At 34.7% G+C, this 19,911-nt stretch overlaps 1 protein-coding gene across 1 annotated transcript in view; it reads right to left on the minus strand.

Annotated features, from left to right (window-relative positions):
• COL24A1 (collagen type XXIV alpha 1 chain) overlaps positions 1–19,911 on the minus strand; it is a 121,299-nt gene that overhangs the window by 16,631 nt on the left and 84,757 nt on the right. The window contains exons 25-27 of the mRNA XM_019626407.1: positions 16,122–16,157; positions 7,286–7,321; positions 7,156–7,182 (exon numbers count right to left, since the gene is read on the minus strand). Coding sequence (XP_019481952.1) covers positions 7,156–7,182; positions 7,286–7,321; positions 16,122–16,157 — 99 coding nt within the window. The remainder of the gene's footprint in view (positions 1–7,155; positions 7,183–7,285; positions 7,322–16,121; positions 16,158–19,911) is intronic.

A 19,911-nucleotide genomic window follows, 5' to 3' on the forward strand; every position in this document is an offset into this window, starting at 1 on the left:
TAGTGAACTTTTTGGAGCATTAATTTGCCACCTGTCTAGTGGTTCCCTGGAAGACACCACTTACAAAGTTGTTTTAGTTTTACCTGTCTCAGAGCAAAAAGCCTTTTCCCCAGGAGAATTTTTCAAAAACATTTAAAGAAAAAATTTTAACTTTGTGGCTGCCTGAAGCAGTAGAAAACAGTTGGGCAAACAATAGGCTAACAAAACACAAGGAAAAGCTAGGGAATGAGATGTCTGTAGAGACTTTGAAAAGTTCTGACATATTCCTGGGAATCTAGGTCCAAGTGCATGCAATAGGGCTGTGCATATGATCAGGAAAAACCTGGGATGGCCCTAAACTCTTTCCTCTGGCTGACCTTCATGTTCTGTGAAAGCAGGAAGTTTAGGGCTAAGATATAGTTGTTAGTTGCCTAGCTGAGCATTGGAGGAGTGCTGTAACATGCCAAAGAGATGCTTGGCAAAAAGAAACTCATTGGTTCCAGCATTTAAGGAAACCTCTCCCTAATCATTAGCTGACCGCTAAGCCAACTGAATGGAGACTTTAGTGGTTACACATGTCAAAAAATACAGACTTGATTAAATTCAGTGAAGTCACTAAACAAACAAAGAAACAGCAACAACAATGACAATAAACATTGGGGTTGGGGGAAGAATTTGATTTCCAGATGTGCCACATTACATTATTTAAAATGTCCAGTTTTTGACAAAAAAAATTTATAAGACATGCAAAGAAACAAAGTATATACACGAGAAAAAAGCAATCAATAGGAACTGTCCTCGAGGAAGTCCAGATATTGGACTCAGTGGGAAAGAGTTTAATTAACTATTTTAGGTGTGTTCGAAGAACTAAAGGAAACCATGTCTAGGGAAAGATTGAAAAAGATGTCTTATTGAGCTAAAAAATATCAATGAGGAGATAGAAATTAAAGAAAAGGACCAAATAGAAGTTCTGGAAGGTACAATAACAGAAATGAAAAATTACTAGAAAGGCTCAACAGATTTCAGTAGACAGAAAAAAAAAATTCAGTGAACTTGAAAATGGGGTTATTGAGATTATCCAGTCAGAGGAGTACAAAAACAATGAAGAAAATGAACAGAGACTCAGAGGCCAGTGGGACACTATACAGCCCACCAAACTAAGCATGCTGGAAGTCTTAGAACAGGAGAGAGAAAAGGGGCAGAGAAAATATTTCAAGAAATAATGGCCAAAAATGTACCATATTTGATGAAAAACAATCTACAGATCCAAAAGCTCAATGAACTCCCATAGACCCATCATAATCAAACTGCTAAAAGCTAAATACAAACAGAATCTTGAAAGCAGAAAGGGAGAAGAGGACCATCATATCCAAAATGTCGTCATTTAATATTAACAGCTGATTTTTCATCAAAGACCGTATGGGTAAGAAGGCAGTAAGATTCAGAGTGCTGAAAGAAAAAGACTGTCAACAAGAATTTTATATTCAGTAAAACTGTCCTTCAAAAATGAGGAAAAATTAAGATATTCTCAGATAAACAAAATTGAGGGAATTCATCACTTGTAAATCTTTCCTAGAAAAATAACAAAGGGAGCCCAGAGGGCTATAATAAAAAGATACTTGGAAGAAACTTGAATCCATATGAAGAAATAAAAGATACTAGTAAAGAGAACTATACAGGTAAATATAAAAGAGAGTATACATCCCAAATAGCCAAAACAATCTTGAAAAGAAGAACAAAGTTGTAGGTCTCATACTTCAATTTCAAAACTTTCTACAAAGCTACAGCAATCAAAGCAGTGGGATACTGGCATACAGACAGACACATATACTGAATAGAGTCCAGAAATAAATCCTCACATATATGGTCAAATGATTTTTGACAAGGATGCCAGAACTGTTAAACAGGGAAAGAATAGTCTTTTTAATAAATAGTGCTGAGAAAATTTGATATCCACATGCAAAAGAATGAAGCTAGACCCTTATCTAGCATCATATGCAAAAATTAACTTAAAATGGAACAAAGACTTAAATGTAAGAGCTAAAACTATAAAACTCATATGTCTGTTGGCCATTTGTATGTCCTCTTTGGAGAAATGTCTATTCAGGTCCTCTGCCCATTTTTTAATTGGATTGTTTGTTTTTAAAACTATAAAACTCTTGAATTAAACATAGGGGAAAAGCTACATGACATTGAATTTGGCAGTGACATCTTGGATATGACACCAAAAGAAAGGCAACAAACGAAAAAAACACATAAACTGGACTACGAAATTAGACTTCTATGCAAAGGACAGCCAACAGAGTGAAAAGGCAGCCCGTGAAATGGGAGACAACATTTGCAAATCATGTACCTGATAAGGACTTAATATTCAGAATACATAAAGAACTCCTACAACTCGACAACAAAATAAAACAAAAGCACACCAATTCAAAAAAATGGGCAAAGATATTTTTCTGCAGAAGATATTTCAATTGACATTTTCTCAAAAGAGATATAAGCCAATAGGGACATAAAAATATGATCACCACGAATCAGAGAAATGCAAATCGAAACAATAGTTAGATACCACTTCAAACCCATTAGGATTGCTGCTATAAAAACAAAACAAAACAAAATAAAAACAAAACAGGATATAACAGGCATTGGAGAGGATGTGGAGAAATTGGAACCCTGTGCACCACTGGTGGAAAGGTGAAATGGTGCAGCTGTTATGGGAAAACAATATAGCAGTTTCTCAAAAAGTTAAACATAGAATTACCATATGACCCAGCAATTCCAGGAATACCAAAATGAATTAAATGCAGGGACTTACACAGGTGTTTGTACACCTATATTTATAGCACATTATTCACAATAGCCAAAAGGTGAAAGCAACCCAAGTGCCCATCTGGATAAACAAAATGTTGTATATACATACAATGATATTATTCAGCCTTAGAAAGGAAAGTAATCTTGACCATGGTACAATGTGGATGAACCCTGAAGACATTATACTAAGTGAAATAAGCCAGTCAGAAAAGGACAGATCCTGTATGACTCCCCTTGTATGAAGTGGACAAATTAATAAAGATAGAAAGTATAATGGTGGTTGCCACGGGCTGGGGAAAGGGACGATTGGGAATTACTGTTTACTAGAAACAGAGTTTCAGTTTTGGAAGATGAATAAAGTTCTGGGAATGGGTGGGTGATGATTGCACAACAGTGTGAATGTACTTAATGCCACTGAACTGTACACTTGAAAATAATTAAAATGATAAATTTATGTTATGTATATTTACCCACAATTAAAATAAATAAATAAATATGTTCATATCCCTGAAACTTAACCATTCCACTTCTGGGAACTGGTCCTATAGATATTCTGGAAAATAATATTTATATGGACAGGGCATTTGTACTATTTGTATTAGGAAAAGATTGGATACAAACATCCATTAACAGAGGTCTGGATGGATGAATACATTATAGAATATTTTTAAGTGAAATGAACATGTTTTATTTTTTGAGTGTGTATGGCCATGAAAAATACGACTTTTTAGTAGCTTAAGAGTGTAGAGTTCAGTATTTGATTCATACTAAGGTATTTGCAATTTTAACCACCAATACAAATGTCAACTCAACGAAAAGGGCAAATTTTTTTCAATAGGCGTTAGGAAGAAAACAATGTCCTAACACTTGGCCTTTCATAGATTTTCTTGGCAGTAGCCATACTTCTATAATTCCCAATGCATTCCCAAAGCCTAGCTCACATCTGGCACATAGCAGGCATTTCGTTTGTTGAACATGTTAATTTTTCTCAAGGGTTGCCTTTAGGGAGGTTAGGCCCAGAGAGACTGTATCAAGATGATTTGCCTTGGAAGTCATCAGACAACACTAAATGCCCACATCTGAACATAAACTCACATGAGGTGCAGTGAAGGAATCCAAAAGAAATATCTCTCTCTATGTATTCTAGTTAGAGAGAATATATTCTTACATGAAAATCTCTTAAGGTTTACGAAAATATGACATAGAATACAGAAAACAAGGAGTTATCAGATTTGTGGGACTAATGAGGGAAATTAGGAGGATTCATTATACTATGGGGGGAATGTAATTGTCACAATTTGCTCCCAATTCATTTGAGTGAAATATAGAGCTAGTCTGGGCACCCCAGTATTTGGAGAAGTGTTATTATTTTCCAGGCATCTGAAATCTTAAGATCACTGGTGGTGTGAACATTGGTGGAATAGGAAATTTCAGGTCATGCACCTCTCCATGGTGGAAATAATTGCTTGTTCCAGGGAACCAGGATGATGTCAGCAGCTGGAACCTTTCGCCAATCCAGGTCTCATGGATGGCCCATTAATTAGAATAATTAAGTTGAAAATTCCTTATCTCATTTAATGATTTAAAATGATTATTGCTTCCATCCTCCACACCACACATAGACACACATACCCATCCTTTTCTCCCCTTTGGCTCATCAATCATTTTTGGTTAACTCTGATATCCTGTGGTAGATTTCTTTGTTAGTTTCTGAGTATCGTACCATGTGCACTGAAGTCTGGTCATCACACTGATAATATCCTTACATTCAAAAGCACATCAATACATATTCCTTTTCCTGAAACATTTCCCTTTAGCTATTCTACTTTAGGAACTTGAGCAAGTCACTTTACTTTCATAGGTCTTGAAAAGAGTGGGATGGACTGGATTAGAGATTTAAAAACTTTTCTTATCTGGATCCACAGTAAGAAATACATTTTTACATCATTACAAGATTCACACAAATGAACAGATATTTAACTGAAAAGTTTTACAAAGCCATATGTGTCCCTACTACCTATGATAATTTTTTTTTAATTGAGGAAAAATTCTCATAACATAAAATTAACCAATTTAGCCATTTTAAAGTGTCCAATTCAGTTGCTTTTGGTAGATTCATTATGTTGTGCAAATATTTCCAACATTTAATTTCAGAACATTTTTTATCACCTCTAAAGAAACTTTGTATCCATTTAAACAATTGTTCATATTTTTTCTATTCTATTTCATTTAATTTAATTTCAAAAGAATGCTGAATGAGACTCATTAAATTGAACTCATGATCCACTGACTAATGAGACACACCTCACAATTTGAAATAATTATTAAATACTTCCTAAAATTATGTCTATCTCTAATTCTATGATCATATTCCATTTTAAATATTGTTTTCCTCCAAGTGAAGTCTTCTAGTTTGGAGAATTCATACTGAAATTTCTTAAGACATGAACTTGCCTTTTTTATTTATTTATCTATTTATTTATTTATTTAATCATTCATTCATCCATCCATTCATTCAAAGACAGTAAAAGCTTGAATGGAAAAGAAGTTTAAAAAATATCCCTACTTTCAGAGAATTCATAATCTAGTAGAGGGAGACTGGCATGAAAATAAATGAGTATGAATGAAGAAGTGGAAATGATCAGTTCTATCCTGCAGTGTGATAAGGGTTAAAATTAAGAACAGTTGCACAGAAGATATGATCATAAGTTGAGTTTAGAAATAACATATAGGTATTTTCTCATTGTCATTTAAACTTCAACTCTAGAAGTCTTATTCTCAAGGCTACACTGCCACTTTCCTGCAACAGACTCTGCAAGTCTCAAAAAGACAGTATAAGGAAACTGGGTAAGAAGTTTGGGTAAGAATATTGGCCAAGAAGAAAGAAGACAGAAAGGAGAGAAAGAGAGGAGGGAAATAAAGATACTATTATTAATTGAGCACCTATAATGTGTCAAGCACATCTATTTTCTTATTTAATCCTCTTAATAATTCCTCAAAGTATATATTCTTATCCACATTGTGTTCACAGCAAAAACCTCTTATGTGTCTTACTTCATTTGGGCTCTATAGGGGCACATATAAGCTTTTTCCAAGTGAGACAGGGATATGTTTCCCAAAAGTTTGGCACTTCAATGTAAAAAAATTCACTAAACACCTCTAATTTGCTAAGGATGTATAATCGTTTAGAACTTGTTCTTTCTTAGAAAGGTAGCTATGGTATATCAAAATCATTACAAGATGGAAAGGCAATGGATGAGTGTGTTCGTAACTCATGTTTTGTGGGGATCCACAGGGAAAGGAAGAATAGAAAAGTCAAAAGTAATTTGAAATTTTAAAGAAAGATGAAAATTCCCATTGATATTCATGTCAGGGAAGGTTTCAATCCCCATCAGTCAGTCAGATGGGTAGAAAGGGGGAGTGATTTCTAAAAATTATAGAGCAATAGATCTCCCATTTCTAGGGAAACAGTCTTCCGTGTGGCACTTTTCTTGCCTTGATGAAAAGCTGAGAGGAATGAAGAGTTCCCAGCCTGCTGAGAGTAGACCACAGTGATCCATCAACTAGAAGTGTCAGATATCCAAATGATGCCAGAGCAGCATATGGAAATAAGTAAGGCTTGGGAGGCATACAACTGGCCATTATTTGGGACAGTGGAACCAATAATTGATCTCCTTTATGCAGGAAACCTAATAAAGGACCATTGTATTGGACCACGACGCTGTAGGAATGGGGCATGGGTGAGATAGGGAATGGAAGGACATCTCTTGTAGTAAGCAGGAAGGCACTGAGTATGAGAGTGGATACAAAGAATAAAGGAAACCAAGCTTGGAACATCAGAGGCCAGGAGATAGTAGCTGATAAGAAGGCAACAGAAGCATTGCATGAAAGATAAGGGTAGAAAGTTTGGGGTTGTAATAGATAACAAGCAAACACATAAGCAGTCTGAGGGCCTCTACAATCATCAGCAACTAAGAAAGACTCATGTAAAGTCTGAGAAATGGATAACTCTCATTCGCAAAAAAGAACATTTAAAAAAGGAGAGCTAGGACCCAGAAGTAGGAAGAAATGGAGGGAGTCAGTATTTTCTTTTTTTTGGCCATTTATTATGTCAGGTGCTCTGCTGAGCATTTTACTTCTTATTAAAAACTAAATCCACCCAAGAAAGTAAGAGATACCATCCCCATTTTACAGACAAGAAGTCTGAGGTTTAGACGCAAGTTATTACAGTTAGGAACGTTCTCTATCTGATTAGCAAAAAGAACAGAGGTAGGAAAGAGAGGCACCTTTTAACAGGGAGTTAATGGAAGTTTTAAAAAAGGTTAATATGATATACTAAAATAAAATAAAACCAAGAAAACTTACCCTTGGGCCTGGTGCTCCAGGTGGACCCTATAATATAACAAATTTTAAAAAGAATTTATTTAGTAGATATATCACACCAGGCAAGCATATAGCATCAATGATAAATGGATATAAATATAAATAAACTCACTGGAGGCCCTGGTTGACCTTTTGGTCCTTGGGGACCCTAAAAGAAATGGAGACAAAGCACAATATGTATATATTATGCTTTTGGTTTGGTATAAACAAGACAACTAAGATTCAACCTCTATCATTGCCTTTTTGTGTGAGGCAAGTCTTAAGATGCAAAGCTGTTTTAATATTTTGAAGTTACATGCTCCTGCACTGAACCAGCACTCACATTCATGAACAAGCCGGATATTTACTTTCATGTTTTACTGATATTATTATAAACTGAATTTACTCACTTTAATAAACTATTGCAAATGTATTACAACATTTAAAAATGTTAATACTGTTCTAAGTGTGTTTTTACCTGTTATTTCTACCTACCATCCATCTAGTTGTCACAGGTGGAAACTTCAGTGTTCTCAGATACCTACTTTCCTTCCACATCTACCTATAATTTGGTTACCAAACTACTGATTTTACCTCCAAATCTCTCCAAGATACTACTTCTCCAACCTCACAACTGTTTTAGTTTAGTGCTAATGTGCTATGGGCTGAATGTTTGTTTTCCCCAAATTCATACATTGAAGCCCTAATTTCCAATATGGTGGTATTTGGAGGTGGGGCCTTTGCAAGGTAATTAGGTCATGTGCGGACCTGTTGAATGGTAGTGGCCTTATAAGAAGAGACATGAGAGAGATGACCTCTCTCTCCACAATGTAAGGATGTAACAAGAAGGTGGCTTTCCGCAAACCAGGAAGAGAACTCTCACCAGACATCAAATCTGCCGGCACCTTGACTTTGGACTTCCCAGCCTCCAAAACTATGAGGAATACATGTTTGTTGTCCAAGCTATACAGTTGATAGCGATTTGTTACAGCAGCCCTAGCTGACTAAGATGTCATGTTTTGCCTGCACTTGCAATCTGACTTCATCACCTTATTCTCTAGACTATGCTAACTACATCCTACTTATAAAATGGAAATCTAATCATGTCATTATTTAGTTAAAATCACACAATGGCTCTTTATTGCTTAGGCGTTTATTAAAATATAAACTTCTAACAATGATATTGGGCTGTTGGAAAAGTCATGATGCATTTTTTCTGTTTTTTGTTGCAAAAACGCATCATGACTTTTCTGACAACCAAATAGCTACCATGTATTGATAACTCACTGTATGCCAAGTTGTGTGTTATATTTCCATTTTATAGTTACATATTCTTAACTGTAGAATAGAATGGTTAAGTAACGAGCAAATAAGGGGCAGCTAGGCTTAAACTCCAACTCAGTAGGATACAGAAGTATATGTTCTTAGTCAATGTGCACCCCTGCATCTCTTCACGGCCTGGGTCTCACTTCACTTATTCTCCCCAACACATCCCACATTCCATCTATAACCAATTCCTTGCAGACCTCTGAATTTTGCAAGTTCTTTTATACATGGATTCTCTCACATGTGCTATTTTCTTAACCAGGAATGTTTCTCCTTACTTTTTCTGTTTAACTCCCATTCTCTTCTGACTCTGCTTTAAAGCTCTATACCCACCTTGCCTAGCCCCCATGCCACCTTCCACCTGCTCAACTAACTGCTTTTTCTTCTGCATGCTATAACACATTGGAAAGTTTGTAGGGACCCTTAAAAGTTTCTTAGCTTTTCAAGAATAGCTGGAACAATAATATTACCTAATACACAATAAGCTTTCAACAATTGTTACTGAATAAATATTGAAACTGGCTAGTATTAGTTTAGAAATTAGAATAAAGTATGTATTGTAAAAAGTTGTGTTGACATTTTCCAAAATAAACCCAGCAATCATTGTTAACAATGTCTTCTCACAACAGAATGGTGGCTATCAGAGAGGAATGGGGGTGGGGGAAGGCAAAATGAGTAAAGGGGGTCAAATACATGGTAACGGATGGTAAGCATGCAATAGATTATAAAGATACTGAATTATAATGTTGTACATCTGAAATTTATAAAACGTTATTATATTAGCCAATGCTATCTCAATAAAATAAAAAAAGAATGTCCACTCAAAATTTGGTTTACTTCATGGTCAACTGAATGTTAAGACTACATTGGGTCAAATTCAGATTATGGTTAAAAGATGGCAAAACAAAATTTATCTTCAGCTGTGTTTTAATAATGTTGATGCTATGCTTGACTTGTATTAAGCATGTTTTATTGCCAAAGCTGTTGATTCTAAATATACTATGACAAGTAGGACAAACAACACATAATAACTGAAAAAGGGTACAGTACTCCAACACCATGATCCTGGACATTTCTGAATTTGTATGATTTATGATTACAATTTAAAGCAGAGAATGTACAAAACAGGTACCTCAGAAGCTGCATGAAAATTACAGAAATGTCATGTTGGAGATAGCCTTTTAAATATATAGAGGCTCACAGTGAATTTGGCTGTGTGTTTCTCCATTTTGGATCAACATGGTAAAAATAAACAATTGACATTTCACCCCACTTAGCATATTTTTGACACTTGCAAAATCTCACTGATGGTTCAGTACAAAAAATATATATCTTCTCTTTGACTTTGAAAGAGAAATTTATCAAAGAAACAAAAAACTATTCCTACTGCTGATTTTATTGAGTTCATTTCAGTTTGTTTCCCAGAACAAGCCAGATCACCACAAATATGCTCAAACAAAATACTTCAAACTAAACAAGATGGGGCAGGGCAACCCCAGTGAAACAAACAACTGCATAGAACAGGGCAACTAATTAAGTAAAACAAAACATTATTACAACAATATAACATTTATTAGTTCTTTTTTATTCCTCTAGGTAACGCACCATGAAGAAAAAACGATTCACCCTCTCTAGATACTATATAGCAGCTTATAATAAAACTATGACTGTCTATGTTCATTTCCTAAATGGAACCAAATTAACGTGAATGGTTGTGGTGATTATTTGGCTGTAGTGAAAGTACTACCTTTGAAAACAGACTCTTCCAATTTAATTCTAGAATTTACATATTATCCTCCAAAAATAATGCGTTTTATCATTAGACTTTGAAAATACTGATAAGCGCATGTATTTAGATTTTGCCGTATGTAAATGCAATCCTGATTTAGCTTCACGGTCTTTACTTGAAGCTGGCATAACTACAGAGAGCTTCCCTCTCTCGTTTATAAATCATGAAGCTTGCATTTTGGATGTTTAGCAGCATCTCTGGTCTCTACCCACTAGATGCCACTAGAAACTCTCTCTTTTCCTCAGTTGTGACAACCAAATGTGTCTCACACATTGCCAGTGTCTCCTGGGGGTTTGGAGGGTGGGGCAAAAATGGCTTTTGGTTGAGAACCACCAGTTTAGAAGGTTTAATTGGGAGTTTAGTAATATTAAATACGATTTATTAGAATAATATAATTAGGACAGAATCAATGAATTATAAGGCATAGGGGATAACTAGAAATCAGGAATCTACTTATGTGAAACCTGTTCAGTGGTTGGCTGGGCTAATCTTAATATAGGTGAGGGGTATGTATACACCATCTTCCTCACCCAAGTTGCGCCTCTTATTTTTTGAGGGGTGCTATGATTAATAGAAAAGCACAATGGCATGGGAACTGGGAAACCTAGTCTCTGCACCTAATTGGCTGTATGTCCTTGAGTGAGTTGCAGCACATTTGGGTCTCATATATCTTAACGGTAACATAACACATTTGGTGAAGATAATCTCCAAGGTTCACTTAAGAATTGTAATTTTCAAGCCTTTTATCCATTTTTTTCCTCATGTTTTGATCTGGAGAAAGAGGGAATACAAGTTGAGAATTTCAAATTTGACGTCTGTGTGAATGTAAGGGGAATGTGTATTTGAATTAAAAGAGTTTCATAATTTTTCACTTGAATGAAATATACTAAGATTTTAAAGAAATTATAAACATATAAGCTTTAAATTCTTAATTAATTAATATTTAGGATGTAATTTCTTATAGCTTAGTTTTTCTTCATAATGTTTAAACCATCCTGTTCATTTTCAAATCAGAGGCAAATACAATAATTCTGCTAATCAAGAATTGTGAAGACATATTAACTTAGAAGTAATATTTGAGAAAATGTCAATGGGATTTTTCAACATTTTATTGGTTTTCATTAAATAACATGCTAATCTAAAAGTGCATGCTGGGATTATGCTCTGCATATTTTTTTCTACTTTTATGGCTTTAAACTATAAGCCAAAAAAAAAAAACCCAATGAAGCAGCTAATCTAAAAATTTGTGCTGGAAGTTTTGTTCTCTTTTCCTGCTTCTATGGCTTTAAGTTATATATTTCAAGTTGTAACATTTTGTCAAAGTCCTTTTCACATGACTGACATTAGGATATTATTCTGCTATGAGTTGAAAATTTTAATTTTTTTATTAATTGTATCCCATTATTTCTGGCAATCGTCTTTGTATTACTTACTTCAAAAATTAATTATGTTCTAAAAGTTTGGGGCCTCATAGAATCCAGGAGATTTTTATAACCTTTCAAGATTAATTTGCCATTAACGCAACAGTTTTGAAGTTGGGTGAGCGTGGGTAATTCTACACACTATCTACTAGGAAGTTTTCTCAGAATGTCACAAAACTCTGCTTCAGTTCAGTTCAGTGTATATATACATACACACACACACACACACACACACACACACACACACACTTAGGGTCTTAGTGTTGTCAGAAAAGTCATGACTTACTTTTTCCATGTTTTTGTTGCAAAAATGTGTCATGACTTTTCCCATAACCCAATATATATATATACATGAATCCAAGGACTTATTTTTAAAATAGCACATAGGCAGGCAGACATGAAACAGATATGGAATAGAAAGGAAAGGAACTCTTGCATGTATGGCAATACAGAAACAGGTCTTCTCCTTATCCGTGGTGGAGAAGACCTATTTGGGATGAATACTAGAGTTTGTAATGGGAAATTGCAGAAGACATGCAGCTTCCTAACCAAGTAACCCAAACTCTCAAACTTAGGCTAAAAGAGAGACTTTTCATGTGTTGTTTAATGAGCTGTAACTTTTTTTTGAATCATGATTTGGTATTGGTATACAATTTGGTAACAACATCACAGCTTCAAAAATTCTTACATCAGCTTCATGGAAAATTTAAAAATTAGATTTATAAAGCCAGTGATTCTGATCTTTGTACAAAGAGTGAACTGTCTTATTTGTCTCAGTACAATAAATCTTGGATAATAAAATTCATTCCAAAAATGTCCATGCACTGATATATCTGAGACTGACCCTGTTGAAGATACTACATTCTGAAACACAGTAGCTAATTAGGGGTCTTTAGACAGTCAATTATTTAAACCATTCTGTTAGAGAAAACACACTTGTAGAATATACTGAAAAAGTCCTAATGGGAATATAAAAAACGTTAACATCCTTTTCCATAGAATGAAAGCAGAAAGGTTTAGCTACACATTCTATGGATTAAGTTAATTGGAGATGATCTCTAGGAATTAAAAGCTCCTTCTACCATAATGGAATCAAAGGAAAAGGGGATAGAAAGATATTTAATACCAGTTATTCAACAATAAAAATAGAATAAACTCATAATTCTAATGTGCTAATTAGTCATTTTTTCAGCAGCTAATTTTATTGTCTACACCAATTGCTATTGCACCCCTCCTCCTTGGATACTGGAAGTTTGTACCTTAATTATGAAGAGAACTATGGTAGCCACAGAGCGAAAGGCTAATAAGTATGATAATTCAGGATATGCTATTTTACCAGCTAGAATTCAAAACAGCTGCTAACTTTTAATTTTAGGAAACAGTATGCATTTAATTTTAGGGCATAGTACACAGTATTCTCAAAATTGCCTCCTACATGACAGGTTCTGTTATGGACACAGTGTTTTAGACAAAGTTTCCTACTCTCATGAAATTCTACATTCTAGCAAAGACAGAAAACAAACAATTTCAAATAGTGCTAGCCACTATGAAGAAAACAAAACAAGATATTGCAAAAGAGAATGACCAGGAATAATTAATACAGGCTGGTCATGGAAGGCTTCTCTAAGATGATATCTGAACACCTGAATAATGAGGTAACAACCAGTCATCTGAAGAGCAGGTGAAAGAATTTTCTAGGTAAAAAGAAGGCATGTCCCAAATAGAGAGAAGTTCATCATAGTTGGCAAGGGGAAAGTGGTACATCATGACATCGAAGCAGTAAACTGGGCATTGTAGACAAAGGGAGGAATTTAGATTTTATTCTAAGTGCAAAAAGGAGTCATAGGAGGTTTTAAAGAGATGAGTGATATAATCTGACTTATACTTTAATGATATCACTCCAGCTGCTATGCAGGGAATGGACTACAGTGGGGAAAAGTGAAGGAAATGGAAAGAAGACAAGTCCAGAGGAGACGTCCTGCGATCTGGACAAGAGTGTCAGTGACGAAGAATGAGGGAAGTAGATGGATTCAGAATAGTAATTTGAGCTGACGGGAATTAACCTCTACTTTAAAGCACCCTTCATTGTGTTCTATGACTTTGTTCGTTCTTTTATGGGGGCTGATTTATTTTTCTTTTATGCAGAATCACAAGCTCTTAAAGGTATATTCTAATTCCCTACTCAGTGCAAGAATATCAGTCTAGTCACACAGAGAAATTGTCAGTAGGCTTTTAGTGACAGACACTCACTACCTCACAAAAGTATCTTGTTTTAAAGCCCTTCATTATTATATTAGATACCTCATTATAATATTGAAATTGGCCTCAGCATTCCATACATTTAGTCAATAAGTACCTATTTTGTGATAATTATGTGCCAGGTACTATGATAGACTAGGAATTAGTTGGTATCAAGAAGCTCTCACCATCTCTCAGGGAGCTTAGCACAGAAACCGAAAATTCCATGCAATAACTAAATCATTTAAATTTTATTTTCTAGAGTTACATATATTCTCTCTTTCTAAGGCAACCTTTCAAATATTTGAAGTTAACTATCATATCCTAACACCTCAAGCCTTCTCTAATTCACTTGCTAATAATTCATTAAATATTTATTGAACATCCATTATAAGGCTTTCTTAGGTGTTGGGGACACAGCAATAAAACAAACGGATAAAATGACTGTGTCATGGAGCCTACATTCTAGCGAGGGGAGACATAATAAGCAGAAAACCAAAGAAGTATGTAACATGTCAGGTGGTAAGTAAACAGGTGGGGGAAAAATGGGGCCTCAAGCAGGACGTGGGGGGGGCGGTGGGCATTGCTATCTGACATAGGCTAGTCAGGAAAAGTCTCTGATAAGGCCACATTTAAGTAAAGAACGGAAGAATAGTTGCAGGGATTGGACTTGGTCCTGGGTGGCAGCAGCATGAGGCTAAAACATCAGCAAGTCCATCCCGAACAAATTATCTTTAAATTGAAACCTCAAGATAAGTAGGAATTACAGGGATAAATAGTATGGGTGAGAAAAGGTCAAGTGCTAAAGCCGGGAAGTGACAGCAAAGACAACAAGGAGAGGGATGACCAGGCTGCAGTCTGACAAAGGCTAAACAGCCCAGATATTTCCACTGGTTTTTCCAGGACATCACCAGCCTGAGCGTCCTCCTCTGAAGGTGCTTTAATTTTGTCCATGTTCTCCTTTGGGGATGACCTATCCGGTGCCACTACCTGCTTTATTCTGGATATTGTATTCCTATGAGTGCAACCTAAGATTGCAGGCATAATCTACTGAATTTGTAATCCTTCAGAGCCACTGAATTGTTTTTTTCCACATGAAATGCTTGTGACACTGTCATAGGTACTCAAGGTTTCCTAGGCCTGCTGAAAGCTAATGTTCCAGTCACAGTACTTGGAGAGGGTACGTCAGGCAGGCAGCTGGACACAGGTCTAGAAAATGGGCTAATTCCAAGCCTTTCTACTTTTTCTTCCTCTTTTCACTCCTCCTAGGGGATATGGCTTCATTGTGTACATACACCCTTGCTTCCTGCTGCAGTAAGTCTGCTGAGAAAATGTGAGGGCCACATTTCTGCAAAATAAACACATCTATTTTAAATGACCTTTGGGGATTCTTAGACTATCTGAAATCACATAATTTCCATTCTTCCACTAATTAATATAACTTGCAATTTACTTATGCTTAACCCCAAGCATACCCCGCCGTGAAAAGCAGAAATCTCAGTAGTCACTATGTAGTCTTATTACCTTTTAATCAAAAACTTGATTGCTATCTTTCAGTTTATTCTTATGTGTCTTCTGTTCTTGGTTTCAACCCCCCTCATTTCACTGTACGCCTGCCCTCTGTTTGTGGCTGCTGCTTTAATAAGTTCAGCAGGATCTCTGCTGGGAAAGCAGGCTCTTCACAAAAATATCCTCTTTAACTCAGAATAATTAACTTCCTAGAAGAGTAGGAAATAGTGCCAGTACAAGACATTTAGGTCCCCAAAGTGCTATGTACCCTTTGCCCATCCTTTCACCACTGTTTCCAATTGGCTGAAATATACAACTAACGATTAACTTCTGCTTGGCAGCCCTTGCGGGTGCTGACTGGACATAGTAGGTATAAACCTAAAGCAACCAGCCAGTGCTCTTGTTCTGGTCCTGCTGAAGAGGGCTCACACTTTCTTTCCTGCAAGTATTCCATTTCACACAGGGATCTGGGAGGTATGTGACTAGCAGGCTCGTGAACATGTTTAGGGTTTATCAGGTTTCTCTGCTATATACCACGTGTTGGTTCTACTTCCTGAAAATTAAAATTTTATTTTTATTCCACAAGTATCAGAGACATAATGAACAAATCAAACAAGGTCCTTGCTTTCATGGAGCTGTTGCCTAGAGACAAGTGATACTATAACCACAATTTTAGTTAAACTTACATTTTCACCTCTAAAGCCTTTTTCACCTCTGGGTCCCTAAAAGAAAAAAAAAAGATGTTTAGAGTTATTGATATTTATCAAATGTATTTGAGGCTATATAGAGAAAATGTAACAATTGATTTTTGTTTTTTTTTCTATCTAGCAAGACTTGTTTAATAAATTTATATAAATTCTAGTTTTCTTTTCCTAGGTAAGGCAAAGCAAAACAAAAACAAAAACAATCTATTGATTCATCATGTCTGTTTTGCTATCCTTAGCTCCACCTTAAAGTGAGACAAGGATAACAAGCTACTTACCCATTCAATTAAGTCAAACAGCTGATTGGCAGTCCAACACAAAAGAATTTTGAAAGGAAATTAACAGGTTAAATTCTTCTAATATTTGTTTCCCTGAGCCTTTGAGAGCCTTGTTTCCAGGGTGCTTTCCACTTTCTCTTTTTTCTTCTCTTTCTATTGCTCCTTCTGAGCTGCGTCCCACAAATTTTGATACATTGGATACCCTTTCATTCAGTTCAAAATATTTTCTAATGTTTTGAAACTTCCTCTTTTATCCATGGGTTATTTAGAAGTGTGTAGTTTAATATTTAAGTGTTTGAAGATTTTCCTATTGTCTTTCTAGTTTACTGATTTTTAGTTTAATTCCATTATGGCCATTCTAGACCTTATAGAATGCCAGTTCTTTTAAGTTTAGTAAAATTTGTTTTATGACCCAAAATATAGTCTATTTTGGTGGCTACTCCATGTATACTTGAAAAGAATGTGTAGCCTGCTGTTCTTGGGTGGACCTAATACTTTTGAAACTCCTGCTAATATTTTTGTGTTCATCTTTGTGGATATTGTATATGCATTGTTTGTTAGTAAAAATATGAGATAATAGATTCATCTTTTCTGTAGCCTGAATTTATACCTTCACAATATAACATGAATATTCTTCTCTATCAATCCACATTGTTCTAGATACTTATAAGTATTATATAGTATTTACTACACCTAGTATTTAATAAACTATAATACTCTATTGAGTTTCCTATTAGATATTTTTAAATTTTTGTCATGATAAAAAAACACTGATAGATATCCTCATGCTCTTTAGAGTTGTCCTGAATGTTCGAAATTGCGTGCACACCTGCAATATATGGGAGTGTATACTTCTTCTGATATGTGCCATATACTATCATTTTTCATTTATCTTGCAAAGTAAAAATACTATCTTATTTATTCACCATTTATATTACTTCTTTTGTCTTTCCTATCTTGTCCTTAACCCATTTTAAACTAGGATGTTAACTTTTAAAAATTGATTTTAAAGGTATCTTTACAGAACTTTTTTTTTACACCCTGCACCACCTCCAACCCAGTATTCACAACTTGGTACATATCTCTTCCCACTTTTTCCTAATCAAATATTCACCAACATATTTACATGTGTATGGGTGATTGGTCACATTTTTAATACTGATATCATGTTATAGTGTCTCCTATGTATCAGATTTTCATATTTAAATACACCATAAAACAACTGCAAGTCAGCCAAACTAGATATAACTAATACTTTTTTCTTCTTCTTTTTTTTAAGCTGAGCTCTCTGCCACCTGTTGGCAGCTCAGCGGCTGCTCAACTCAGGCCGAGAATTGAACCGCTGTTGCTCAGAGCTCAAATTCTTGAGTGAGCTCTAAACCAACTGAGCCACTCCGCCGGCCCAAACTAATACTTTTTAATAGTTGCATTATATTCCATGAAATGGCTAGACCACATGTTACTTAACCATTTCTTTACATTTATGTGATATCAAGCTTTTTTGTCAATATTAACAGTGCTGTGAAAAAAAATCTCTGTAAAATTTCCTCAGTGTATTGAGTGCTTTTATTTCTATGGGACAAAGTCCTCTAAGTGGAAGTGCTTGGTCAAAGGGTATATGTATGTGTGTATATTTTAACAAGTGTCTTTCCATAAAGACTGTAATTCACATTTCTACTAGTGATAAACAAGAGTACCATTCTCCTTATATCCACCTTCTGAGAGGTTTCATGTAATATCTCATTATTACTTTAGTTTGCATTTCTCTAAGTTAAGAGAGCATTTTTTCAAATAAATATTGATCTTTTGAATTTGCCTTCATTTTTCTATTGAGTTTTCTATTGTTTTAATGCCAATTTGTAAGAGCTCTCTATACATTAACCCGTTATATGTTATATGCTTTGCAATTACTTTTTCCCAATTTATATTAATTTTTGACTTTATGGAATATTTATGGAATCTTTTTAATACAAATTTAAAAAATTTTCAAATATGCAAATATATTTTCTGTTCTTTTATAGTTTTCAGATTTACTATCTTATATAAAAGGTCTCTCCAACCCTTAAGCTATACGTTAGTTTTCTAGTTAGTTTTCCTAAGATTTTGTTTTACTTTTTGTTTTTTCATGTTAAAATCTGTAAAACTTCATCTGGGAATAAAAAAAAAAAGGATATAATTGGTTCCAGTTTCTTACAGTAGTGGTGGGACTAAAAGTAAATCCATCTCCCTTCCTTGTGGGTAGGTATGTGGCTAAATCCTGGTCAATAGACATAAGAAAAATGCAATGGAAGACTTCTAGAAAAAGTTGTACTTTTCCCAAGGTAGGGCTATAGATTACTTTTTACTTTGGGTAATTATGTTTAGATGTGACTCCTGAGAGATTGTAGCCATCTTGCTACAAACTCAATTATGAAGCCAACATTCAGGATGGCAGGTAGAGACACAGAAAGAATCTGGTCTTGGATAACATGATTGAGTCACTAAACCAACCAAATCTTAAGTCCCTCCTTCTTCTGGGCTTTCCATAATGTGACATAATTTTTTTTTACTGATAAAGCAGTTTGATTCAAGGTTCCTATTACTTGCAGCCCAAATCATCCTAATGATACCATTTTTGATATAATTTAATTCCTGTATATTCTGAGATCTAATTCTGGGCTCTAGCCTGTTACACTGATCTATTTGTTTACTTCTTTGTGCTATGATATAGTTTCACTTATAATAACTTGGAAGTATTGTTTTCTCATTCAGAAAAGCAAGTCCCTCATCCCACCACCACTATTTTTTTCACAATATTTTTTCATTCTCAAATGCTTATTTTCTCATAATAAACTTTTCTTAGAAGTTTCTTCTTACAATGAAAAAAATAGAATATGAAAAAAAAGTTGATGTGTATGCTGAATATCATAAGGCTCCTAAAGAACTATATATATATATATATATATATATATATATATATATATATATATATATATATAAAACACAGTAATGTATTTTAATTGAGCCATATATATATATTTATATATAAAACACAGTAATGTATTTTAATTGAGCCATATATATATATATTTATATATAAAACACAGTAATGTATTTTAATTGAGCTATTTCTTTATCATATCTTCCTTCACCAATTAATATTTCACATTTTGGACAGAGGAGTACAATCACAGAGGAGTGTAATTAGAACAGTGTGTGTTCCTTAGTTTGCTGGAGAACCACCCACTGAAATATGAGAATTCTCCCACTTACAATCTCCCACTGAGTCTATATACGTAGCTCTGAGTGGTAAATCCTGAAAGTTTAGAGAAATGTTGAGTCATACATTTGATTTTTTAAAATTAAAAATCCAGTAACTTTTTTGGTGAATTCCTCCCTAAATTTACTGAAGAGAATAGTTATACTTAAAAGTATAAAATGGAAGCATTCAATTTTATGTTTTAAAAACCTGTTTCTCTCTATATAACACTTTCAGATGACTGAAAATATTGATT

This window comes from Hipposideros armiger, unplaced genomic scaffold (genome assembly GCF_001890085.2).
Source record: "Hipposideros armiger isolate ML-2016 unplaced genomic scaffold, ASM189008v1 scaffold_675, whole genome shotgun sequence".
NCBI classification, from domain to species: Eukaryota; Metazoa; Chordata; class Mammalia; order Chiroptera; family Hipposideridae; genus Hipposideros; species Hipposideros armiger.